This window comes from Protopterus annectens, chromosome 17.part0, assembly GCF_019279795.1.
Source record: "Protopterus annectens isolate FY-2018-M chromosome 17.part0, PAN1.0, whole genome shotgun sequence".
In the NCBI taxonomy this organism is placed as follows: Eukaryota; Metazoa; Chordata; order Ceratodontiformes; family Protopteridae; genus Protopterus; species Protopterus annectens.
Window position 1 is genome coordinate 68869628 of NC_056751.1, and position 27651 is coordinate 68897278.

The window sequence follows — 27651 nt, forward strand, 5'->3', positions numbered from 1 at the left end:
AATTTGTTTTTCAGTTTTTCCCTAACATAAACATATCATAAACATTTTATTTAACTCAGTTTTGAAGAAACTACAAGTTAATATGTACTTTGCAAAGAATAAACATGAGATGTCATAATTTCCAAAAACAGTTGCTAGATAATAAGATTTATGTCAACATGCATTTTTCTGAAGGATATGAAGTCTGAAACTCAAATGTATGTCATTATTTAGTGACTTAATTCAACAAATGTGCCAAACCAGTGTTAAAAATTGCACACTTTAACCATATTAAGCTACCATACATAAAATGTAATAGCAATTTAAACTATATTTTCTCGGCAGAGAGTAACATCACCAGAGTACATTCAAAGAACTTAATATCCAGTAAAATCAAATTCGAATATCTACTGTTACAAGTAAGTAGGACTTATGCAACTGAACTTTCTCTGTTATCATTTCTCTCTCTCTCTCTCTCTCTCTCTCTCTTCTGTTTGTGGGTTAATGGTAGTCTTGAAAGAATATTTATTATTACATTCCCATAGCCACAGGCTTCAGGAAATTTTTATTATTCTCTGTTTCTGGGTCATATTATCAGTTCTCTGCATTACCTTTAGTTTATCTACAGCTCCAAATGGGTTCACACCTAGCTAGCTCCAGTCATAGCTTGTAGCAGATTAAATGTCACTCATATTTTTTTCTTATTTCGAATAAATGCTTATCTTTGCAAAGTATTTACTCAGATGTCAAGAGTTATTAACTTGGGTTATGTTTTTTTTTACCAATATTGGATTCCAGATAAGCATTTTAAAATTATCTTTGATTCCATCTCACAGGACTGTGTTTCTGTACTGTCTTCTAGATACTTCTCTTCAAAAGGTCTTTTGACATAAGATCATGTAGATTTTTTATCTGAAATCTTTCCTGAACTTCTCCAATCAGTCTCAGATTTCTACGAGAGAATTTCTCAGGATCCTAGAGTTCATAACTTCTATGATTCTCATGATTATTCTTCCCAGGTCACACTTGAGAAAAATGCAATTGTTTCTAAAAAACATATGTACCTAACATTTGAATTCTCTGGAGCAGCAAATCCCAGTTTTGGGCTTTATAAAAAGGGAATTGCATTGGTGGAGACAACAAATTCAACTGAACCAAGGTTTCCCCTTCTCTCCTCAGACCCCAAACCAGTCTCTCACAACAGACACATCAGATTTTGCTTGGGAAGTAGTTTTTATGGGGGTAAAAGTGCATGGCCAGTGGAATCCTTCAGCCAGACCAAAGCACATCAACATAAAGGAGATGCTGACTGGGATCCATGCCTTGAAGTCTCTCCACCGTGTATACGTACCAGGTCCTCTTCAAGTGGTAAAGTGCCACAATCATGTGATCCATAAACAAACAGGAAGATATAAGGACATATCCTCTATGCAGGCTGGCTATGATGGCTTGGCAGTTAGCTTTGTAGCATTCATTTACCCTGCAAGCATCTTACATCCCATCAGAACCATATATAGCAGCAGACAAACTGAGCAGAGGCAGGACTGATGGTTATAAATGGAAATTGAATGAAGAGATCTTCCAGTAATTGATTCAGTTATGGGGAACACCTCAAGTAGATCTGTTTGCCTCCCTTCAAAACAGAAGACTAAATAAATTTTACTCTAGGGCTACTTGCAAGCAAGCCTGGAAAACAGATGCTTTTTCCTTCCCTTAGAAGGGATGTTCCTTTTTGAATTTCCACCTTTTCCACTAATATCCAGGGTATTTCTAAAGATTCAAAATGATGCTCCACAAATATTGTGGCAACCCCCTTTTGGCCCAGGTAGCATTAGTTTTCCCTAGTTATGGAACTGGCCACAGGAAATTACCACAAGCTTCTTTACAGACTGGATCTACTCAAACAATTGAAGGGGGATTGATACACCCCAATATCAATTGATTTCCACTGAGCACCTGGATGATTCAGTTCTAGTACCTTTTATGCACTTATTTCATGAAGATATGCAGCAAGGACTAAAGGAGGCAAGAAAGCCTGCTATTAGAAAATCATATATTGGTAAAAGTGGGAGCAATTTTCTAGTTGGTGCATAACCAATAACCAGGGTCTCACTGGGGATTTTGTACCACTGGGGCTCAAATATTTGTATGATTTACTTTGCTTGGCCTCCCTTATTCCTCTATAAAGATTACTCTTGCAGCCATGTCAGCTTGTCTGCTCATGGAAACTCCTCTTCCTTCTCTTTTTCTTCTAAAACAGTTTCTGAACAGTTTTACACCTCAGACCTCCTTATAAACAGGATGTTCCTCCTTGGGATCTCAACTTTGTGCTGGTGAAATTGACTGTCACTCTCTGAACCTGCACATTAAGCTGATTTAAGGTTCTTTAATTGGGAAACTGTACTCATCATTGCTCAGTCTCTGACATTTGCAAGAAGAGTATCTGAGTTGCAAATAGGCATGGTGGGTGAGCCCTATCTGATTTTTTTCACAGGGATGGGGTCTCTTTAATAAAAAAAAAATCATTCCTGTCCATAGTGGTTTCAGGGTTTACTTTGAATTAAGTCAACAAACTCCACAAAAATTTTGGTCAGGGATAAACAAATTTCTTCAGCCAGGCCACTCTACTACTCCTGCTCCTGCAGGATTCAACCAAAATAACTCCAACCAGATTCCTGATGCCTTTAATAACTACTTTACAGAAGCCATTCTAACCCTAGCCAATTCTTTACCTCCTGTTACTGCTTCCCCACTAAATACCTCTAAGACTTCATCTCCTACCTTTCAAATACAACCTGTACCTACATCTCTCATCTGTAAGCTCCTTCAAAAATTGAAACCCTGCACCCCTTCTGCTGACGATCTCCCAGCTGAATACCTACAAATTGCTGCAAAAGCCATAGACTATCCCATCTCTATCCTTATTAATAGAACGATCTCAGAAGGCAAAATCCCTACCATATGGAAAGTATCCCACATCATCCCTGTACATAAAGGTGGATTATCTGTTGAGCTTTCTAACTTTCAGCCTATTGCCTTACTCTCCCCAATTGCTAAGATAATGGAAAAATGCATTCACAAACAACTACTTAACCACCTTCCACAAAATAATCTACTGGCAAACTGCCAACATGGCTTCAGGCCATTCCATAGCACAACAACTGCCCTGCTATCCTTCACCGACTCTATAAACAAAAATTGTAACAATAACTCTTTTTCCTCTGCGCTATTTATTGACCTGTCAAAAGCCTTTGATATGGTTAACCATAACTTACTTCTAGACAAACTAAAAGCCAATTCATTCGATCCACAAGCATTACAATGGTTTAGGTCTTATTTGGAAAACAGACAGCAAGCAGTACTTTGGGATAACAATCTGTCTACATTACCTCCAGTAAATATTGGAATACCCCAAGGCTCTATCTTAGGTCCCCTTCTTTTTTCCTTATTTATTAATGATCTACACATAAACATTCCACAAGCCACCTGCATTCAATATGCAGATGACTCTACTTTAATATGTACAGCTAAGAACATAGCCTCTCTCCAGTCCCTCACCCAAACTGTTTTCCATAATGTTGAAAATTGGTTTATGCAACACTGCCTCCTCCTAAATCCCCAAAAAAAAACGAAATTACTGATTTTTTACTCCAACTCATAAATCACCTCATCCATTCTTCTCAATAACCTCTAACAATGCTACCAATATAACCTAAGATACTACAACCCACCTACTAGGTGTAACAATTGATAATCGCCTCAACTACAATGACCACATTAACTCCATTATAAAGTCTGTTAATAAAAAACTTGGTACCCCCTATAGAATTAAACCTTTCCTTACCCCTTCTGCCAGAAAAACTATTGCCCAGACCCACCTTATTTCTATCCTTTTCTATGCCTCTGCTATATATACTAACCTATTTAAAAACAACTTCTCCAAACTTTCCACCTGTTATAATAGCATAGCTAGATTCATCATTTGCTCCCCCTTTAAAACTCACCACTGCCTCAACCTCAAACAACTGGGATGGCTAGAATTAAAGAACCATATACTTTGTCAACAATTACTTATCACCCAAAAGATCCTATACCACCCCAACAACACCCCTATCCTCACTAATATGATTACACCATACAAAAATCTGGCTACACTACGCTCTGCTAATAAGCTCCTAGTTTCCTCTATTAAATCTAAGAACAAAGCTGGTGACTCACTTTTCTCGAACACAGCAGGTAAAAACTGGAATCAGCTTCCTTCTGAAATATCAACCCTTGCTTCTACTTCTCTATTTAAAAAACATCTTAAAGAACATCTTAAAACTCACTGACTTTGTCCATGTGTGAACCCAGACTGATATCTCTTTCCCCTTCCTGCTCTCACCCCTTTCTCTACTCCTCTAACCTATGCCTCTAATTCTAGTCACTACACTTTCCTTCATAGTATGAGGATAAAATGAAAGGTTTTCTCTCCTAATTGGGTCTTGCTCAAACTTACTATTGTGTTTAGTATAATTTTTCTTTTGACCAATGTTTCCTCTGTACTGTGATTTTACGTGTCTTTTTATATATTGTAAACTTTGTCACTGTTCATGCTTGGAGCTTTTCTCCCCAGACCTCTACTGAAAATGGACATATATCCAGTTAGACTAGCCCGGTTAACAAATGTAAAATAAATAAATAAAAAACTTTGAATTAAGCCATCAATCTACTTGAACCTAAAAACCACATAGAAAAGATTCAACATACTCCGGATGTGCAAAGGCAGCTCAGATACTTTCTTGGCAGAACTAAGTCCTTTACAAAAGCTGATCAGCTATGTATTTCCTATCATGGGACAAAAACAGGACAGCCTGTATCTAAATAGTTAATTTCCAGGTGGTTGTCCTCAGCTATTGCTTTTTATTATTCCCACCATGGCAAATCTATTCTACGGTGGTATAATGGAAAAGACTAGTGTCTAGAAACATTCAAAAGGTAGCTACATGGTCCTCTCTACAAACTTTTACAAAGAATTACAAACTTGATTTCTTTTCTAGTTCCAGATCTAAGTTTTGCCGGGATCATTTCCAGGGGTTCCTGGATCCATATCCTTCCTCCTCCCTTGTTGAATAGGCTTTGGTAATCAACCCATATAGCCTAAAGGCTTCTTCAAGAGTGAGAATAATGAACATAGTACAGTTCTATAAGATGCACTTACCCTTACCAGTAGATGTTTGAATTCCTCACTACTGTAGTAGCTGTACCCACCTTCCACCCCCTGTTTTGTATACAGTTTCTTGTTGGGCTACAAAACTGTTAGCTTTTACATGTTTTAGTGGTTTAAGATGAACATGCCCCTTTTTAATTTTGAAAAAAAGTACTGACGTTTCTTCATTCTGACTACTGATTTTTCCTTCTCAGGTCTTCTGAATCAGCAGCCACAATGAAAGTTCGGGAAGAAGGCAGAGCTTTTGGAAGATGGATGATTGTTGTGTCTTGGGGAAAGGGACAACCTCTATAGCCTAAATGCTACTGCAGCAGTGAGGAATTTAAACATCTACCATTATGGACAAGTGCAACTTATACAACTGTACTTTTTCTAAAAGCTTGTCCACACTAATTAAAAATCACACCACACGATCTTTAGAATCAGTTGTGTACATCCCCCTAATCATGCTACATAAGTCATTTTATGCTATTAATACTTTTGAAAGCTTTTTTCAGCACTGTTCGATTAATTTCAGCATTTTAATGTAATTTTTGCTCATGCTGTCAATTAGTCTGCCATCTTGAGCAGTATGGGGTTTCCTTTTCATCTGCTTTACCATACATTTTCTCATACTTTGGTTAGTGTTCTATGATCTGCAATTGTGGAAGGTTCTGAACACATGAGCCAACCTCATCTTCAAAGTGAATTATTTAATTTACAAAACAAGACATTACACTGTGAATAATTAAATACAGCATCTGGTCAGAACTGCTGCACATTTTTTCGGTACATGTTACTGCTGGAAAGGCAATAGTTATATTTGCTGAGAACACTCAGACAGATGCCATGCTCTTCAATACACATACACAACATAACTAAAGGAAGGCATGGAAGATTGTTAAAGGATCACAGCATAGGCAAATAGTATATGTCAAGACTTACTCCTCCACAAAATGAGTCCCCTCTGCCCATATTACTACCAGCATAAAATAATTTAATGAATACAAAAGTAAACTACATATGCTTATTGACATAGTGTCATAATAAGCAGAAATGGTAAATGTTGAGCCATGTCTGACATGTCTGAAGTACATCATGTTTTCTGATTAAATACCACCATTGCTGTTGACATTGATGGGTTACATTTAATATGTATATATTTCTGGAAAAAAATCAAATAGATCTACTGATAATGACAGAATGGCCCAAATATTGACAGTCACAATATCGACCACAAAAGGTTGAATTTGCAAACTTTAATATGCTACTACACATGTGCCAAGCAAAACTCTTGGTGCATGTAGAACAAAAGTTTAAAAAATAGGGTAAAACATTGTCTTTTGCAAGGGGTTAACACCCCCTATGCCCCTCATGTCAGGGCTACAACCCCCACACCCCATGATGATTATATATACTAACTCCGAGATCACACAGTTTTGGCGAAAGAGTGTATTTCCCAACCCCAGGAACTGTGCAGTCTCACAAACCTGTCGAACATCTGTGTAGCTGACTAATTTTTGTTGACTAAACAAGTGATGACCAAAGGGGGATTCAACAAAATTCACTTCCCCCATATGTAAACACAGGGGTGCACACAAAAATATATCTTCAATTAGATCATCTACTCAGTAGTCTTTTTGGGCAGAAAATGTAGAAAACACCATTTATTTTGATATATATGATAATGTTGAATGTTTTATTATTATTATTTAAAGCTCTGCTTTTACAAATAAGGCTTCTTTGGACTTCCAAACTCAGAAATAGAGACACAGAAAACACATTTTTTTCCTTTTTTTCAGTACCGCATGGCGCTTGTCCTAGGAAGAAAAAGAAAATTTTTTTGAACAGTGTGGAAGGTGCCAATCTAGCCTGACCTGAACACCTGCACATGGTACCCATTAACTTATATATAAACTTATTTTGTACAATAGTAATATCTGGAGAAGGATTAACATTCTTGCTAGCCATAGTTCACAACATTTAGAAAATTAAACCCATAAAATAGCAATTTTTTTTTCATATGATTGTAAAGTGAAATTTAAAATGGACACTGCTGAAGGGATTAAGGGAATGACAAATATTCTAGTAACATCAACGAGTACTGAGGAAAGAAATAGGAAGATAATTACAGACTAACTGGGTATTGACTCCTCTGTGATGGTGACACAGCAAACTAATTTCTCCCTTCTAGCTAAAGCAACTGCTTAAAATAACAATATGTAGAAAATAAACTTTGCTGTCACATGTAGGACAAAATATATGCAGAATTAGATTTTGCATTTTATCAAGTTTCTTTGATGTGACACTTGGAATCTTGATTTATAAATTAACAGGAAATCCTTTTTTTCTGCTAGGTCAGCCATTTTATTATCAAAATGTTCTGAAGGCAGCTTAATTAGGAATATTTCTACACCATTAATACATAATAAACTGATAAGACTTTCATTTGAAGACTTATGCATTGTAATTGTGCCTCACATGAACTCCATTAAGAACGAAATAACTTTCTTCTTCATTAAAAGTAATACATCCTTAAAACAACATTATAAAAATTTGTCATATTTACTTGTAGCATTTATCAGCTCCATTACTACTCTTGTAATACTCATGGTATCTTCTGAAAGTACCCCAACAGGATGTAATGCAGATTATACAATGTCTCCCTATTAATATTCTAAAACGTGCATGCTGATTGGCCAGCCCAACCAGCGTGCCCATTGTAAATCCCATAATATACCAACAGAAAAAGGCCTGGTTGCCCAGACTTTTTTCCATTGGTATAAACTGCCCCAAAACCTTTTTTTTTTTTTTTCAGTAAAAAAAAAGAGAGAGAAAACGGAGCAACGGATACTTTCTTTTCTCCGTTGCTTCCGTTTCAGAGCCTTGATATAGTGGGTATGTGTGGGAAAGCAAGTCCCATATGCATGAACAGTACATCAAAACGCAGAAGCAGTATACCACAACTGGCAGAAGAACAGCAATCCACCATTATACAAAGATATTATTTAAGAAAAGTAAGTTTTTTTTTTTCTTAAATAATGTCATTGTATAATAGCAATAACTGACTCAGTGGTTGTGGTATATTGAAGATTTACCCTCGGTTGCCTTTGTTTAATCACTCGGGCTTCACCCTTGTAATTAAACCACACCAGCTGTGGGTAAATCTTCAATATACCACACCATGTCGTTGGTTATTGCTTAATTAGTCCATGCAAATGTTTAGACTACAGTCATTAAGGGATTCAGAATGTAACACCAATCTGAGGAGTCCTTGACCGCATTAGAAAATTAGCATGAAAAAGCTTAGCATAAGAATGTTTAACACAGTTATTTTTAAATTGCAATACAGATATGTACATTTAGAAATGTTCATGTATAATTTTATTTTGCCTTTTACCTCTGAAAGCTCAAGGAATCCTTAGATCCTGCTCTGGAACCAGTTTTGCTGAAGCAGACATTTGTTTCTGGTGGACGAACCCTAATTCGCCTTGGAGACTCTGATATTGACTATGATAAAAACTTTAGATTCTACATGACTACTAAGATGGCTAACCCACACTATCTTCCTGAGGTATGCTGCCAGAATGAAAATGTAAATGGTCAAATGAACAGAATGTTTATGCTTTATAATTGCAATTTAAACTTACTGCATGATTGATACACTCACTGCAAGGCTGTGTAGTCAGCTTCTTTAAACTGTATTGCTTTGAAAATGGAAGAGAAATATTTGACATTTCAGCGGTGTGATATAATCATTGTGTGCCTTTTTCAAACAAGAAATCTACATCTGTATAAAAATTCCAACATTTAACTTTGCATTATATTTGATAATGAAGCTGGGAAAGAGTAGTGGCAAACTAAGATGTGGCTGAGATGACTAAACATGAGATTATTCATCATTGCAGTTATGAAGCTTAAACATGAGATTATTCATCACTGAAGTTATGAAGGTACAAAACTGTTATATTAGGATATTGATAGTAACAACAGATAATTTTAAATTATTGTATGTTTATGCAGTTTCTAAGTGTGGTACTAATTCAAACTGCCATATGCTGGCAAAGAATAGGCTTGGTCAGTAGTATTTGGGCAGCCATGACAGTATTATGGCAATAGTGCTATTTATGGCCATTTTAAAAATTCTGACAATAACATTTTATATACTGTCTGATAAGTAAGAATAATACAGGCCATTGGAGAGTGTTAGTGTAATTATTCCATTAAGAAGCTTTCCAATGACTTTAAGTGCTAGCAAATATGAAGCCTGAGAGGTCAGCTATATTACATAGCTACATTGAGACAGGTTGGTTAACCTCCCAATGACAATATAATATTATTTCTAGTGTTCATCACTACCGAATGTAATAATTATTTAAATAAAGTTAAGAAAGAAACAGAGAAGCATGCTATCTAAGAGATCCTGCTTTCCTTTTGAAGCTCCATTTCAACAAGATTTGATCATTTACCGGCTCCTTTGCATATCACATTGTTATTCCATTCCAGGTTTTTGTATGCTGCTTCAGCTATACCCATGAAGCAGTGTAACTGCATTTCATGACAGATGAAACAATATAATAATGTTCAAGTTGCTGATAATTTCCTTGGGTAAAAATATCCCTCTATATATTCTAATGTTATTGTTTATTGAACACCACTGTTTAACAGATTTACTACACTTAAATAGCTGTATTACAAAGACTTATTTTGCTGCCAAAAACATATTGTAGTTTACAAATACTGCAAAAATGGCAGACCAGCAACAGATGTTTGTAGTAAGACCTTACTCAGTGGAAACAAAACATAAATGTACTTGCACCTCTTGTTTAAATTTTCTTGTCAGAAAAGTTTGGGGTCATGTTTTAGTTATAAAATTAATGTGTAGGTGTTGGATGTTACCTTTAGAATTAACATCTTTAACAATGCCTTTTAACATAGATGGTCTTTTAGGAATTGCTGATTGCTGTTCAGATCATTTGGACTGCTTGTCAACATTTGAAGGTTTAACTATGCAGTTAATATGAGATGCACATACATTCACACATCTGCTTAATGCAGTGGAATGGTTATGTTTGGAGTAAAACGGAAATACTGTTAATTAACTCATTTATTTATTTTTGTTTTTGTTTTTGTTTCGAGCAGCTAAATATGTGAGCCCTTTTGAACCATTCTCTATTTACAGTAAAGCCATCTTTATAGATAAGATAGATATAGATATAAAAACGATCCTTGCAGTGGGGTGCAATAGTTTTCTAGACTTGGGGAATAAAGTGTTTGCCACCCATAAGGAAAAACATTAAATCACAAGGAAAACTGGCACTTCATCAGAAACAAAGTTACTGTCTGAGACTTCTTGAAATCAGGGGAAAAAAAAGAATCACAAACTATAGGCAAGTTCATTTAAGACTTCAGAGTAATCAGGAACTTATAACTTGTTTAAAAATTGATATGCCTTTATTGAAAATAAAAAAATATTAAACAGATGAGTCCTTTAACCCTTAGATTGGGCTTCATCAGGTCTGGTCTCACCATATGACAAGATGACAAGACAGTAGACTTAGTTTGTCAGGTTCTATGGAGACAGTCCAAGGTAGCAGAACACATTCCCCAAAAGCCAGACAGGATTCTTCAGATTCATTTGATCTTTTTATAGAGGGAACTAACCAGCAAGGCTGTAGAATCCCTCAAAATATTGCTGCTTAAAGACACCCATAAACAAATGGAGTCATAGGTGAGGTGCCAACATTGAATTCTATAGCCACAGTCTCCATGTAAGTACTAAAATCCTCTAAATAGAAAAGAGTGAGCAGGATACTCAGACATTGTTATGGGATGACAGGCCTAGCGTAGGCTAGCCAGATTCATGGATCTGTTAGGGTTGTCTTTGATAAAGTACCCTGTGATGGTTTCACCTTATTTGGACCAAACATCAAAGCACAGTTGCAGCAAAGTGAACAGGATGGTTCAATGCTGTCAAAGTTAGGTTTTGTGCCCCTCTATAGTTCTAGAAGTTCCCACAGCCCCAATATGAGCAATGAGGACCTAGAACCTCCTGAAGATGCAGTGGGTTTTCAAATGGCTACCACCCTCGAGATAGGGGTGGTCCACAGAACCAGGGATTATGTGGCTCTTTTACTGGGGAACAGGCAGCAGAATTCCTGAAGGGGCCACCCAATTGTTCCCCTCTAGATGCAGCTGGGGCCAAATTTTCTTGCATCCAAAGCATTTCTGGCCTTCACAAAGAAGACAGTCAGATCAAGAATATAATACCAAGAGATTACTCAGTATACTTTTCTTTTACACAACCAGTGCCATCATTAACCCTCCCAGACATCTCTTCCCATGAAGAAAAGGCAGCAGTTTAAAAGATGACCTTCTGCAAAAAAGGAGCAATCCAGGATGTCCCACCAGAGCAAAAATGATCTAGGTTTTACTCAAGATTATTTTTGATGCACAAGAAGAGAAAGGACTTCAGCCTATACTGGATTTCAGTCACTTAAACCAATTTGTTCAGAAATTCATTATTCTTTGTATGGTTGTGGTGCAGTCAGTCCTTCTTTATCTCCAGAAAGGAGCTTGGTTATGTTCTTTGGATCTCCAGGATTCTTACCTCCATATAAAGTGGCCAAGGTATCCCAGAATTTCCTCCACTTCTGAGTGGGAACCAGTCATTACCAGTTCAGTGACCTGCCTTTGGATACATGACAGCCCCCTCCAAGGTTTATACAAAGTGCAGTGCTCCAGTTCAGCTCACTTCAGACTGCTAGGGATAATTATATATCCATACCTGAATGACTCTTTAATAGCCACAACGTCAAAGAAGTCTCTTGCCAGAGCAAGAGAAAACTTGCTCTGCCTGTGCCTGCCCTTGGGTATACCTGCAAACCATTAAAGAAAAATCGCAGTTAGAGCGAGTTCATCAATTGACATTCATCATGTGCTACCTGGACCACAACAAAGGGAGCAATTCTTCCCACTGACAGATTGCATTCAATTCAGGAGTCCATCAAAATTCTACTCCATCATCAAGCACTAGCAGCTGCTTTGATTCTAAAGATATTAGGGTTCCTGGCAACCTCAGTACAAATGATAACTCAAGCAAGATAGTATATGGGGTGCTTCAGTGGACCCTAAGGCTATAATGGTCACAAATGCAGGATCCAGTGTTTCATAGGATCACGCTGTCCAGGTCTTCCTTCATTGGTGGATTCAGCTTAAGAACTTATAACATGATGCCCAGTTCACCCTCCTATTTCAACAATCACTGTAACCATGGAACATCTTCATTGGGATTGGGCAGACAGTTCAATCAGCATGGACTCAACAAGAATCCCATTTGCTCATTAATGCATTGTAGAAGTGGGCTGTCCATCTGTCATTTTAAGCATTCCAGGTCCACCTTCCCCAAGGTGCAATAACTATCCACTTGGACAACATGGCTGTTGTGTGATATATTAGAAAGCAAGGAAAAAACAACTCCTACCCCTGTGCTGAGAAGTAATTAGGATATTGGAATGGGTTATAAAACAACAGCACTTTTAGTAACAACACATATTCCGGGACCGGACATTTCACAAGTGGACAAGTTAAGCAGATGCCATCTGATGCCTCATTATTAATTTCAAAGCATATCTATGGTGAGCATGCCTTTTCATTGTTGGGAAAAGTATTACTGCAGCTTCTTTAACTCACTATCTAAAGTTAAAGTTAATTTTAATGGATGTTATCCTCAATGGATGGGTTCGGTTCCAATCACTCAGAACCGACTCTGCTGCTTTCTAAAGCATGTAGCAACCAAAAATCTTGAGTTTCCCCTCTACCCACAATGCAAGTGGTTTATTACCACAGATATCATTTGCTGCTATAAGCTTCTGACATGGGTTTTTGCCTACTTCTGAGCATTTCAGATAAGTGTTTCTTCTATAATCTTTTACCTAGTATTATTTTCCTGTTTTTAGTCATTCTTACTTTTCTGCATTTGTCACAACCCTTTTTGCTGTTTACCTCCTTTTTATTTTTACTTTGTGTACTTTTTATGTAATATTGTTAGTACTTTACCCTCTACCCTCTGGTAGCTCTCTTTTTTACCATTGCTGGTATTCCCCTTTTCAACTCTACATATATCTATCTATCTATATATATATATATATATATATATATATATATATATATATATATGGGTCTACTTTAAATTACTGAAAACGCAGTTGACCGACACGCGGAAGAGACGAAATGGCCGACAGGTAAGTTTACCGACAAGGTGATGTGCCTAAACCGAGTTGACCGACACGCGGAAGAGGGAGACGAAATGACCGACTGGTAAGTTTACCAGAAAGGTGATGTGGCGATAAGCGGATACAGCGACTAGGGTAGCGTGTGGCGTCTCGGTAAGTGTGCGATTGTGACGGAGTTAGGATCGGTAAGGTAAGTGTGCGTTGTTGTGGGATTTTGGGTTAGGGTGTGGGATAGGTGAGTGTGTGGTAGTGTCGGAAGTAGGGAGGTAGGGTTCGGGTAAGGTAAGTGTGTGATCGTGATGGAGTTTAGTGTAGGGTGGGTTAAGTGAGTTAGGGTTAGGGTGCAGGTAGGGTGAGTGTGCGATAGTGTCGGACCTTGGGTTAGGGGTGGGTTAAGTGAGTTAGGGTTAGGGTGCAGGTAGGGTGAGTGTGCGATAGTGTCGGACCTTGGGTTAGGGTGGGTTAAGTGAGTTAGGGTTAGGGTGCAGGTAGGGTGAGTGTGCGATAGTGTCGGACCTTAGGGTTAGGGTTTGGGTTAGGGCTAGTGGCTATGCGATGTAGTGTAATGTGTTGTTTACGTTTAGTGTGTCGGTGTAATGGTGTTCGGTGTTTTGCGTTGTCGGTTTTGTGTGTTGTCGGTTATCTGGTGTCGGTGGTTTATGTGTCGGCGAAGTGGCGTGTCGGTATTCTAAAGTAGACCCATATACACATATATATATATATATATATATATATATATATATATATATATATATACATATATGTATATATGTATATATAAATACAAGTCTCATCTTTTCACTATCTCCTCCTATCATAATTGTGTGTGTGTGTGTGTGTGTGTGTGTGTGTGTGTGTGTGTGTGTGTGTGTGTGTGTGTGTGTGTAAATGTTTGTGTGCATGTGGACTATGGCAGAGAAAAGCAAGGAGAAAGAGAAAACGCCTGCAGGGTTTAAGAGATTTGTGAAGTACTCTCACAAGATCCCCTATTCCGACCAGCACTCGCTTTGTGTTTTCTGTCTAGCACCCCACCATTTACAAGAAGACTACTCCATTTGTCATTTTTATCCATCGGGCTCTGGTGGAGAGTAAAAACAAGTTGAATTTGAACAAGTTGTTACCCTCCTCCTTCGGTGAGGCCATTTCTGGGTCATCATCAAAAGATCCTTCCAAAAACAAATCTAGATCCTCCAAGTCAAGTCTGGTTTCCTCAAGCTCCTCTTCCAAGTCTTCAGAGGCAAAGAAATTGAGTTCTTTGGTGCCAATACCATTGTTGGCTCCAACTATTAAAAAGTCTAAACTGTCAGTTCCACCTGTTTCGTTGGAATCAACAACTCAACAGACAGTACTGACAGTTCCCTCGGTACTGCCTTCAGGAAAGACTACTGCTTCAACATCATCATTATCAATAAAATGATTTAAACAAACACAAAACAGCTCACACAGCAAATCTAAATTGTATCCAAAGCCACAGGACCCGAAGCTAAAGTTGAGAACACAAATTTTAATGAACCACGATACACCAATAAATCCAAGCGCTTTCACCCAGCTCCTGCCAGGCTTTTTCAAGGAATGAATACAAACCATAGTGCATCATCAATGCCAACTAAGGAATTCATTACAATGCCTAATTCCAGGTATGCCTTGTCCATCCACCCTTTTCCAGATAGGCTGCCGTCCCCTTTCCTGGACTATCCTCCTTCTTCAACAAAACCCGCCCATTCTTCCAGAAATTTAACTGACAAAGAGCTGGAAAGATTGGTGAGGAAGATACTCTGGGTGCAAGGAGTTACTGGTTCTTTTAGGCCTCCTACTTCGATGGGTCGGGGCCCTCCAAGCACCTTTCCTCCTTTGACTTCTGAGGTAAGTTGAGAGCCCTTGGCTCCAGGTTGTCTGGTGCCAACTGACTCATTTCTGAAGTTGTCTTCTTCATTGGTGCCAATTGGGTCCCTGAGTTCTCTGACTCGCTCAGAACCAGAGACCTCCCATAGCCATACCTGTTCTGTCAGTTCCAAGGAGTTTGAGCTGACCCATATTTTTTCATAGTTGTCTCTTCTCCTCAGAGCCTCGGCATGGAACAGCTCAGCTCCAACTTCTGACTTGGGAGGGATCTGCCTTGGTCAGAGGGGGTGCCAAGTTCTGCTTTTTTGGTCCAAGACTCCATTCCCACCTTGGGTGGATCAGATTTTGAGACAATGGAGAGGGCCTTGTCTGTTCCAAGATAATAGTCGGTTCAGCCCCTCCTTGGAACAGCCTTCCAAGGTACTCCTTGCACTAGGTCTCATTCATTCCATCCAGCTGTACAGCGGGTGTCAAGGCTTCAGGAACACCCACACTTGGGAATGTCCTAGTCTGATACCTCCCCAGAGCATCCCATAGAGGAGGTTCACTGGAAGAGAAAAGTGTAAGAGGAAACACATTGATTCCACTGAAGAATCATAATACACTGAGGGCACAGATTTCGAGGAAGACAAAGGATCCCCACAATCACCTCGTGATCATGTCTCCTTTGCAGACATCCTGGAAATTTTGAAACAGAGAGGTGGTTGGCAGTCCAACAGTCCTACTTCAGAGGAATCTGTGTACCTTCAGGCCTTTGGCACCCAACCATCTACCTCCTGGTTGACTCCCCCCGCTGATGAGCTCATTGAATTCATCTCTCAGTGGGTGTGGAAAGCCTCCGATTCTATTGAACCAATACCTCGGAGACAAGACAAGAACATAACTGCACCCTTAGACAAACCCTTCTGGACTAAAGGCTTACCAGTAGATGCCATGGTTGTGGCGGGAATCACCAGCAAGGAACTGGCAGATGTTCCTCTCCTCCTAATAGAGAGTCCAGGATGATGGATAGGATAGTGAAGTGAGTTTATGCTTTATCGACCTTTTTCCTTACAGTCTTTGAATTACCTGGCACATTTTACAAGGTGCAGAGGAATCTGCTTAAAGAACTTTCGAATACCCTCACAGGAGCCATTTCTGACAAGGTTTTGGACTCCATACCTTCTCAGTTAGCCATCCTGACCTCCATTTTCAACTCTTCCATGAGGCTTATTTCTCATGCAGCTGAAGGAATGACAAGAGCTATCAGTTCAGGAGACACGATTGGATGCATTTGTTTAACTTTGCGGAACCCTTCAAGTCTACATTCGTCAATGCTCTTTTTGATGGCACATCCTTGTTTGGACACAAAGCTAAAGACACACTCACTAGGTGTGAAAAGAATGAAAAGATTCTTTCTACAGTGGGCATGCATTTTTCCACTAGTCAGAGACTGTTTTCAAGGAACCAGCACACTAGTGGAAAACTGTGGTTCAAAATGTCCCAAGGGTCCTTTCTCAATACATGTAGTGACAGCTCCCCAGGGCAGAGGGAGGAGATCCAATGGTAGACGCGGCCTACACAGTAGAGGGGGGGTCTGCAGAACCAAGGTTTCCAAGATTCATTCTTCTGTAAACCTTTCCAGTTGTCCTGAAAGGAGGCCTGAGTGCCCTCCACTGGAGGCAGTCATGAGCCGGTTTTCCATACAACAAAGAGCATAGCTACAGATGACGTCAGACAAGTGGGTGCAGGGAATTATATCCAGATGTTATATTATTCTCTTCAAACTAACCCCATCCTCTTGCAAAACAAAATCCTGTATGTGCCACCCAATCAAGGGGATCAAGCAGCACTAAAATACAAAAGCTGCTAGAAGATCAAGTCATCCAAAAGGTCCCTCCAGTACAGATAGGATCCAGAATTTACTCAAGGTTCTTTTTAGTGCCAAATAAGAGACAGGGGACTGGAAACCTATTCAAGATCTCAGCAAACTGAACAATTCGTTTCATTGAACCAAATTCTGGATGGTCACGGTTCAATCCATTCTTCCTTTCCTGGAAACAAATTACTGGATGTGCTCCATAGATCTCCAGGATATGTACTATCACATAAAAATGCACAGCTGATCCAGGAGATTCTTATGCTTCTGGCTGGGAGCCAGTCACTACCATCTTGCTCACTTGAGAATGCATGGATTCCAAGTGTTTCCATACCTAAATGACTGGCTTCTCACTGCCACAACCGGGCTTCAACTCATAGAAGCCAGACAAAAGGCTCTTCAAATGTGCTCCTTGTGATGCCCATGCCCTGGCCCAGCAGTCAAGGAGCCTCAATCCTCACCACTAACACCAGTGAGGGGTGTCTCATATAGGAGGAAAAGATAACAAATACACACAGTAAAGTGCAATTTCCCTTAAGAGCACACAGAGATCACAGTCAGTCCGGGGCTGGACACTCCCCTGCTCTCCAAGTCCCCAATAAGACTCCCTACTGGCACAGCTATAGGGTCCAGATCTCAGCCTAGTGGGCAAGCTAAAACCTCCAGCACCCTCTCTGTCCAATCAGTGCTTTGTGTCCCTGCCCATGTAGCTCACACACACACACACACACACACACACACACACACACACACACACACACACACACACACACACACACACACACACACATTGAGAAGAGTTTATACAACCACACAGACACTCCTGGGGAAGGCTGGCACAGGTTCTCCAGCTGTGCCCCTTTTTCCCAGACTATACGGTACTATCAGCTGCCACCACCCACTAATATTTAGCAGCTACACAAAGGCCCTTAAAAGGGTGCACAATTATTACTGCACAATATTATTATCCAACTGGTAAGTGTGACTAAACAGTCAAGGCTTATTAGAGTGACTTGGTACAGGATCACTATATGCATGCAATGTACTCTAGAGCTTAAATTATCTCTACACAAAACAGCCACAGTTGAAAGGTTTTAAAATATTTAATAATAAATAATAACAACACAAGACAATACTTATTACTACACGGTGCTAGTCAAAAGTTCAGAGATCACAGAGAAATACTTAAAATAATTCAGTAGTACATTTCTGACATCACAGAAAACCACTTAGTCTAATCTTTCTAGTTTCTAGCTATTTCACAAACACAAGTCTAATATAAACTTACATATAGAGCAAAGGCAGAGTGCTGATGAGTTGGATGGTCAAGACAAAAATGCTTAATGCTCTCTGATTCTCTCTTTTTAAAACCGTATTCCTGGTTCACATTACATCATTCTTCACACTTTCCTGGGGTTCCCAGGCTACAGGCTGCATTCTTTAGTAAGCTCACACCTGGTCAGGAAACAAAGCCATAAAGGACATTTATGCATGCAAATTCTGGCCATTAACTCTGGCCTTAAAACAATAGCAATAATTATTTCACCTAGACAGGCTGGAGCCAACTTTAAAGATCAAAGACAGTCATAAAATGCTTGACTTAGCTTCCTTACAGCAGAGTGCACTGTTGTTACATTTTTTGCAGTTCCACATGTAACAGCATTTTTCCGTTTAAGACAAGCCTGTGGCTTACATTAATATTTACAAATGACAGAATTATCTATAAAATTCTATCTGGCTTGGCTGGTAGCCTTCACACTCCTCCTTGGGAATAACTGTCAACTATGAAAAATGTCACCTAGAGCCATCCCAAGCCCTAGAATTCATAGGTGCCACTTTAAACACAAAAATACCATAGTTCCTCTTCCTCCACAGGCCAGGCCAAATCTAGTGGGCTATGGCTGACCAAGTTTGCAGATGACTGCAAGCTGGGTGCTGTCATCAATTCCCCTAGTGATGTGAACATCCTCCAAGAGGGTCTCATCCAAACAAATGACTGGTGCCAGAAACATGGCCTCAAACTGAATGCAAAACAATGCATCATCATCATCCTTTTTGGGAAAAATGATGTCCCCACAATTTATCACATTGATAATAAGGCACTAAGCATGCAATCAGTCGTGAGGGACTTGGGAATCCAGGTTGATAGCAAACTGACTTTTGACCACCATATTGCCTCCATTGTATGGAAAGCTTTCTACATGGCCCACCTCATTATTAAAGGTATCTCATCCAGGAACAAGGTGGTCATAACATCCTTGTATTCTTCCCTTTTAAGGCCGATTATTGAATACAATGCCCCTGTCAGCATGTACCTCAGAAAGCGCATGCAGCCGTTGGAGAGACCACAGGATTTTTCACCTGGAGAATCCAGGACCTCAGACATCTACCCTACACAGAGAGGCTAAAAGCCCTGTCCCTCTACTCCGTCTCCTACAGACTTTTCAAAGGTGACCTCTGTCTGGCATACAAAGCAATCTCAGACCCTGCCCTGATGGGACTGCTGCATATCCACAAGTCATGCTGCGAGTAACCCACACGCAAAACCTCAACCTGGTCTGTGACATCAATAGGACTTGTTGGCAGGACAGATTTGTGTCCCAGAGACTCCCTCTTTTGTGGAATAGACTACCTCTCCACATAAACCAGAGTACCTCATTAAACCTTTTTAAGTGCAACCTGGATAACTGGATGGGGAACAGAAAATACACCCCTGGGATTCCACCTATGTCCCTGCTGGACAGTGGCATAGGGTGCTGACTTGTTGGAACATGGGCTAAATTCTTGGCTAGGCTTGTAAGAGCCTCAGGGCCAATAGCCTAGTAACTTTCTATGATCCCATGACAAAGACTACAGACAATTCAGACACAAGTTTCAAGCATAATCAGCAAGAAAAAAGTGCCAGCCAAACTAATCCTCCAAACATTGGGCTCCATGGCAGCATCCATAACTCTTGTACCATTGGCCAGATACCATATGCAAATTCTTTAGTGGTTACTTGCAGCATAGTGTTCAATACTTACCCATCCCATGTCCACACCAATTTCAATCACCAACGTTTGCAAGAAAGATGTAATGCAGTGGACTCATTCAGAGCAGATTCTACAAGGACGCCCTTTTTCTCCCCATCAGTACAAGGCCATATTGACCACAGACACCTCCCTGCTGGGGTGGGGGTGGGCATTGCAGTGGAAAGACAGTCCAAGGCACTTGCTCCCCAATAGAGGCCTTGTTACATATCTGTGTTCTAGATGCAAGCCTTGGGATTCATACAGACAACATGTCAGTAATCCAGTATATTAACAAACAAGGAGAAACCAGGTCTTATCAACTATGTCAAGAAGCCCTCAGAGTGTGGCAATGGGTGATCTCATCAAACCGCTTTCTTATAGCAATGCACATTACAGGGATGTCCAGTTTGATAGCAGACAGATTAAGCAGGTCAATTCTTCTACCTCACGAGTGGTCCCTCAATTAGAGAGTGTCAGAGAGAATTTTTCGGTCATGGGGCCAGACTTGCTGCAGTCTATTTGCTTCTCCCCTGAACAACAAATGCAGCAGCTATTTTGCCCTGATCCCCCCAATGGGGGAAGACCTGAGGGGCACTGTTCTCCATGATTGGCCCCCTGGTCTCCTTTACATCTTTCCACCAATACCTTTGATTCCCAAATTTCTTCAGAAAGCCATAAGGTTGAAGAGCAAAATAATCCTTATATCCCCCTTTTGGCCTGAACAGATTTAGTTCCCCTTAGTTTGGCCTTACCAGTCAAACAACTTTGGATACTGGAACCAATTCCAGATCTTCTGTCCCACCCGATAGGCATGTTACATCCCGACATTCACAATATCAAGCTGATGGGTTGGTATCTCCACTTCAGTAGTAGCCAGACAACCAATGCTCTCTTCCCCTATTCGAGACATTCTACTATCGTCTCATAAACCTTCTCCTCGAAAGCTGTATTCTAGCAAAATGGGAAAAGTTTGTATATTGGGCCCTGCAGAATGACATTGACCTCTTTTGAGCCCCATTTCATTAAATCCTGAAATTCTTGGCATTCCTTTTTGAGAGTGGAGTCTCTGCCTTCACAATAAAAGTTCAACTAGCAGCCATCTCCAACTTCTATATTGGTTTCAAAGACTCTTCTGCGGCCTCTCACAAACTCTGCAAGTCCTTATTAAGAGGTACACTTCTGTTAAGACATCCCTTTAAAGACCCTACTCCATCATGGGACCTCAACCTGGTATTACAGGCAATCACTTAACAACCATTTGAACCTGCCCACACTTGTGATATTAAGCTCGTCTCCTAGAAAAGTATTCTGTTACTCACACTTACTTCTGCTAGAATAATTTCAGAGACTCAAGCCCTATCATCTACACCTCCATATTTAATCTTTCATAAGGACAGGGTTTCACTCAGAACCAACCCTTCCTTCCTTCCAAAAGTGGTCTCTGAGAACAACATCAATTAATGTATTTATTTGCCCATTTTCTTCCCCAACGTTTCTAACAAAGGAGAGTATTGCTTACATTCCTTGGATGTGCTGACAGTTCCATTTCTACCTACAAAGGACAAAGGATTTCAGAAAATCAGACCAGCTTTTTATCTTCTTTTCACAAGCCAAACTAGGGCAAGCTGTATCCAAAGTCACTTTAGCAAAATGGCTGGCTAGCTGCATTTCTTTCATATATTCCAAATCTGAATGAATCTCAAAGGCTCATTCCATGTGGGCTGCAGCTACATCAGCAGTGTTTCAAGCTAGAGCATCCATGCATGATGTATGAGCAGCAGCAACATGGGCTTACCCCCATACCTTTATTACTCTTTACAAATTGGATCTGGTCTCCAGGGGTAGAGCATCATTTGGTTCAATGGTGTTTAGAAATATCCTTCCTTAGTCCACCCTGGAAATAAGGCAGTGGTGAGTCTGTTCCATCCATTGAGGATAACATGAACGTTGACAACTTCAGATAAAAAAGTTATGTTCTCACCATAACATTCCATCTGAGTTGTTGGTTTTCATGTAGTATCCACAACTCCCCATCCTCCATCTCCCTACCTATTTCTTTTGGAAGAACAAATGATTTCTACCTTATCTCAATCTGGCTGATTATTTTTGATTCTGGCTAAACCAGACATGGTCTCCATTGGAATATAACATTTTTCTTCCTTCTCTTCTTCCTCGACTTATTTTGTCAGCAATCTCAATCTGAGGTAATGAACCCATTGCATAGTGGGTAGAGGGGGAGGCTCAAGAGTTTTTTGGTTGCCACAAGCTTTAGCAAGTGGCCGAGTTGTTTCTGAGGGATCGGAACCGAACCCATCCATTGAGAATACATGAAAATCAACAACTCAGATGGAAAATTATGGTGAGTACATAACTTCTTTTTCCAGGAAGTTCTTTTCCTTAAATCATCTTCACAGTCAAACTTTCAGAGACGTTCTTGTCCAACCTTGGCCCTGGATCTCCTTAATGCATTCTGTTCTCTATGCCATGATGAAATTCATCCAGAAAGCCAGAATTTGCATGGACTAATTCATTATCATAGGTCCAATTTTGATTTCCCTTGCTTTGGCCTAATTTGATAAGAGCTGTCCTTCTATATCCTTGTCTAAGGCTCCTATCACATCCTTCTGGGAAGCCTCATCCAGGCATACAATTCCTCAAACAAACTGCATGATTTCTTGACTTCTAGTAATGGCCAGAGACCCAGACTACCTTCCAAGACTGTGTTTCCTAGCTACTAAGCAGAAACAAAAAACAGTAGAACTGGAAAAAAATTGTAATAAAATCCAACAAGATGAGTAAGAGCAGCAGAGACCTTAGAGGGGTTAAAGACATCTTAAAGAGAATTAAGGTGGGATAAGAGATTTTTATGGTATTCTACAGAGAAAGTAAATTGCTGGGAAATTATAATGAGAAGACTGGAATAGTTACAAAAGACTAAGAAAGAGGCAGAAATTCCAAAGCAGATACAAAGAATATGAGTTTATAGAGTATTCCATTTTATCAGCATCTCCAGTTATGCCCCTGTACCTACCAGATGTCCAGAACAACACATCTTTATAATTGGAGCAATGCATAATATTATACAGCTTAGAATGTCAGCATGCACTCTGTATCAGTTTAGATACACATGTCACAGCCATACTTCTATACCTCAGATTATATTTTGGTCTTCCATTCTTTTTATGGGAAGTTAAAGAATTTAAAAGAATGTTTCTTATTGTTTTCTGGTTGATAAAGTTTGTATTCTTCTACAAAAGTCTAACTCAGATGAATAAGTCCATTTTGCTGGTCTTTTTCCTCCTTATTTTTTCAATAGTATTTCTCAAACTTTCAGTAAGATATATTTCAGAGTATTCAGTGTTTAGGTTTGGATACTTCCTTACATTTTCTTTCATTATAATATTTCTAGTGTTTTACATTTATGCATTTTCATAGCAATTGCTCATATTTACTCTTGAATTTTAATCATTGCACACTGCATCTTTCTTTTGAGCTTCTTGTCTGTTTTCACAAAATGTAGTGTACTTTCATACATTGTTGTATATTTTACATATATTCTTTTTGTAGGAGACTTTTTGCAGCTTAGATATTTGTTTGCATCTTGCACATCTTTTGTTTGTGCACTTTGTATAATAAGGGGTTGGGAGGGTGGACTAATGGTTAAGATGTTTGCCTTGCAAGCACAAGGTGCAGGGTTTGAGTCTCACAAGGGATAATTGGCTAGGCTTAAAATGGCTCACAAGGGCAGCTATCTTAGTAGCAATCTATGAACCTATGAACCTATAAAAACCAGGAGTGTAATTAGTATTCATTAGCATAGCATTCAGTTGTGTAGAGTTAGTACATAGTAAAATCTACATACCTTTCCTTACAAAATAAATAAAAGTTCCTCAAAGCCCTCAAAATGCAGGCATACTTTACTGTATACCTAGAATATTCCAGGTATGCAGTAGTGTGCAAACGTGGCTTCCCACCATTATTGACAATTTAGAAACACATGAAATGTGAAATACATTGCCTACCAGGTGCAGAATATAGGAGAGCATGACTGCAGGCCTGATGCAGTAAAACAAGAACTATGACCTAACTGACCACAGTTAACTTTATTTTGCTCAGCAGAATAATGCTGAGCCCCTGCAGCACCACACTTGTACAGCATCACGACTGTTAAAAAGGAGTCTGAATGGAGAGATAAGTCAGCAAGTAAAGGAGAGTATTATTGCTGAAATTGAATTCATCCTCAAGTTTTGTTGAGTACCTTCACAAGGTGGACCCTGTTTTTCACAAAATCTCACCAAGATTACACTGATATATATAGACTGTATTTATATAGCATATATCATGGACAGAAGTAGGTTAAAAATTAAAAAGAGATAGCTGGGTGCACAAGACCCAGGATAAAAAAGTGTCCAATCCTGGTAGGCACACTGGTGCCAGGACTGGAAAAGATGACTGTGTAGAATCCTCAAAATACAGAAACATTCCTACAATGCGATCAGGCCAGGCCCAGGGGGAGGACCCCCCCCCCCGTTGTAGAAGGAAGTAGTAGTCCACAAAAATCACAAAAACACATAGGCCAAAGAAGAGCTATAAAAACAATAAAGTGGACTAGTAAGGATAAGAAAGAAACTATGTATTGTTACTGTTATGCAAAAAGCCCAGAAGGAGTCATTACTGGGCACACTGGGGGCCTGTGAAGAGCACTTTTGGCTGACATCAAAGATTGAAACAATACTAATTTCATGAACTTTAATTGTACTTTGATTTAGGAATGGGGTCCATTCCCATCATGGTATTACAAACCCAAAAGATTTGGAGAAATTAAAAAAAAAAAGAGATAAGTATAGCATCCTCAATACATGGAAATATTCCTACAATGGGACTAGACCATGCCCAGGGGAAATATGGCCCACCTGTTGTAGAAGGAAGTAGCAGTGCACAAAAATCACAAAAATTGATGGGCCAAAAAGAGCCATACAGACGAAAGAGTTGACTATTGAGCATATGTAAGAAGCCCAGAATTTCCAGACAAAGGATATACAAAAAGATTAAGAGAGAAATTAGAGGAAAGAAAGATATTTACACAAGAAAAACTGTCAGAAGCTTCAGATAAAAATTTGTGTTCATTAATACAGCAGATCCATAAAAAGCACTATATAGACCAAGAAACCTTGTGCCATTTGGAAAAAGAAGCGACTGAGGAAGTGCAAAAATTTAAAGAACAAAATTTAGAGATGTTTGAAGCATATAAAAAAGAAATATGGACATGGGAAAGAAAGAGCGACCTGGTATAGTGCAATATTTATACAAAGGAGAAAGCCAAATTAATCAACACAAAAAAGGCAGCCCCAAAGGTATTGGAAGAAAAATATAGGCAAAGGCATCCGGATATAGAAAATTTTACAATAAAAAAATAAGATCACGAAGAGGGAATATAGAACAGAAGATTAGTCAAGTAGAAGTCTGAAGTTATCAAATATTTGCAAAGTGAAGGATAAGGATTCAGTGTAGAAAGTCTAGCACAGATCATATCACAGCATGACAGAACAACTAGTCCCCAAAGTAAGGAGAAACAAGAGGAGCAGGAGACATCTGAAGAAGAAATATGGACATGAGAAAGAAAAAGAGATTTAATATGGTGCAATATTTATGCAAAGGAGAAAGCAACACTAATCAATGCAAAAAGAGCACCACTGAAGATATTTGAAGATAAATACAGGCAAAGACATCCAGATATGGAAAATTTACAATACAAAAAAAACAAGAAAACAAAGAGGAAAAGTAGAAAAAAGGATTAATAATGGAGAAGTTAAAGAAATACAAACAGAGGTTAAGGATTACATGCAAAGTGAATGATTTACTGTTGAAAATTTAACTCAGATAACAACACAACAGAATAGAGCAAAGGAGAAACCAGTGGAGCAGGAAGCAGCTAATCAGTTGACATAGGAAGATACTTTGGAGCTTCCAATAGGAAAGCAGTACAGAGGATCAGTTGGAGCTATACAGCAAGGGAAGGAACAGGAAGCTGTGGCAACTCTGACACAGACAGTGAACAGACACCAACCTGGCTAACAGCAGCAAAAAACATGCTCCTACTTAAGAGTGAACCTGCAAACTACCCTAAAAATTATAGACCAGTAACTTGCCTTCTGATGACATATAAACTATACACTGGCATTGATGCCAACAGAGTTTATAACCACTTAGAAGAAAATCCAGTTATGGCAATAGAATGAAAGGGTAATAAAAGAAAGTCATATGGAACAAAGGATTATTTGTTGTAAAATAAAGTCATATTGGAGAACTGTAAAAAGGGGAAGAATCTAAGTATGGCATGAATACACTACAAAAAGCATTTGACAGTATCCCACATTCATGGATAAAAGAGTGCTTAAAAATGTATAAGATACGTGCTACACTGATTAACTACATCACAGCGACCCTGAAACAGTGGCAAACCACTTTGCAGTTAAGCCATGATAAAGGACAAATTATTATTCCAGGGTTAAAAATACAAAGGAGGATATTCCAGGGTGACTCTCTGTCACTGCTGCTCTTTTGCCTTGCCCTTAACGCATTAAGTTGTTTGCTTAACAGATTAGGTCATGGCTATAATTTGGCTCCCAAAAAGCAACAAAGTGTAAAGACTTCACATATTTTCTTTATCAATCATTTAAAACTGTATAGCTCATCAGATGAGAAACTAAAAGCACAACTGCAAGTAGTCAAAACTGTTTCAGATGATATAAGAATGTCATTTAGTCTTGACAAATGTACAAAAGCAACTTTTAAAGCAGGAAAGCTGCAGCACCAAGAAAACATTCGTTTGAGACAATAATGTGATATAAAAGAACTTAAGCAAGAGAGAGTGTTTAAATATTTGGGAATTGATGAAGGATCAACAATAAAATATGAGCAAATGTGAATAAAACTCAGTAAGGAATATTTTAGAAGACTTAAATTAATCCTGAAAACAGTGTTGACATCTAGGAACAAAATTCAACCTATAAACCAGTTTGCTTTTCCTGTCCTAAAACAGTTTTGGAGTGATTAACTGGCCCCAAAAGGTGTTGGATAGATTAGACAGGAAAACAAGAAGGATACTTCATGCTCATTAAATGATTTATAAAAATCAGTGTATACCAAGATTATTTATTCCCTGTTCTGAAGGAGATGTAGGCCTCCTTGAAATTGATTGCATGTATAGATCTGCAATAGTGGGACTGCATACATATCTGTTGACCTAACAAGGCCCAAACATAGTGAAAGTTTTGAAACATGAGGAGAATAAGTCTACAATGACTTCCCTTCTTAGTCTAGCAGAAGCATATCGGCATCAAGCGGGAATGGAAATCAAATCAGAAGTAGATAAAAATCAGGTAGCAACTGAATGTGCCAAAAAAAACAAAAGAAAGAATATAAGGTGAAGGATCAGACGAGAAGGCAAGAAATGTGGAACATGAACTCAGGAATGGTTAAGGAGAGAAATCATAGTTTGCCAAGGTATAAAACCAAAATGTGGAAACAGACTGGTTT

General features: G+C 39.1%; 1 protein-coding gene across 1 annotated transcript in view; it reads left to right on the forward strand.

Annotated features, from left to right (window-relative positions):
• DNAH6 (dynein axonemal heavy chain 6) overlaps positions 1–27651 on the forward strand; it is a 5071261-nt gene that overhangs the window by 3802505 nt on the left and 1241105 nt on the right. The window contains exon 58 of the mRNA XM_044059309.1: positions 8577–8741. Coding sequence (XP_043915244.1) covers positions 8577–8741 — 165 coding nt within the window. The remainder of the gene's footprint in view (positions 1–8576; positions 8742–27651) is intronic.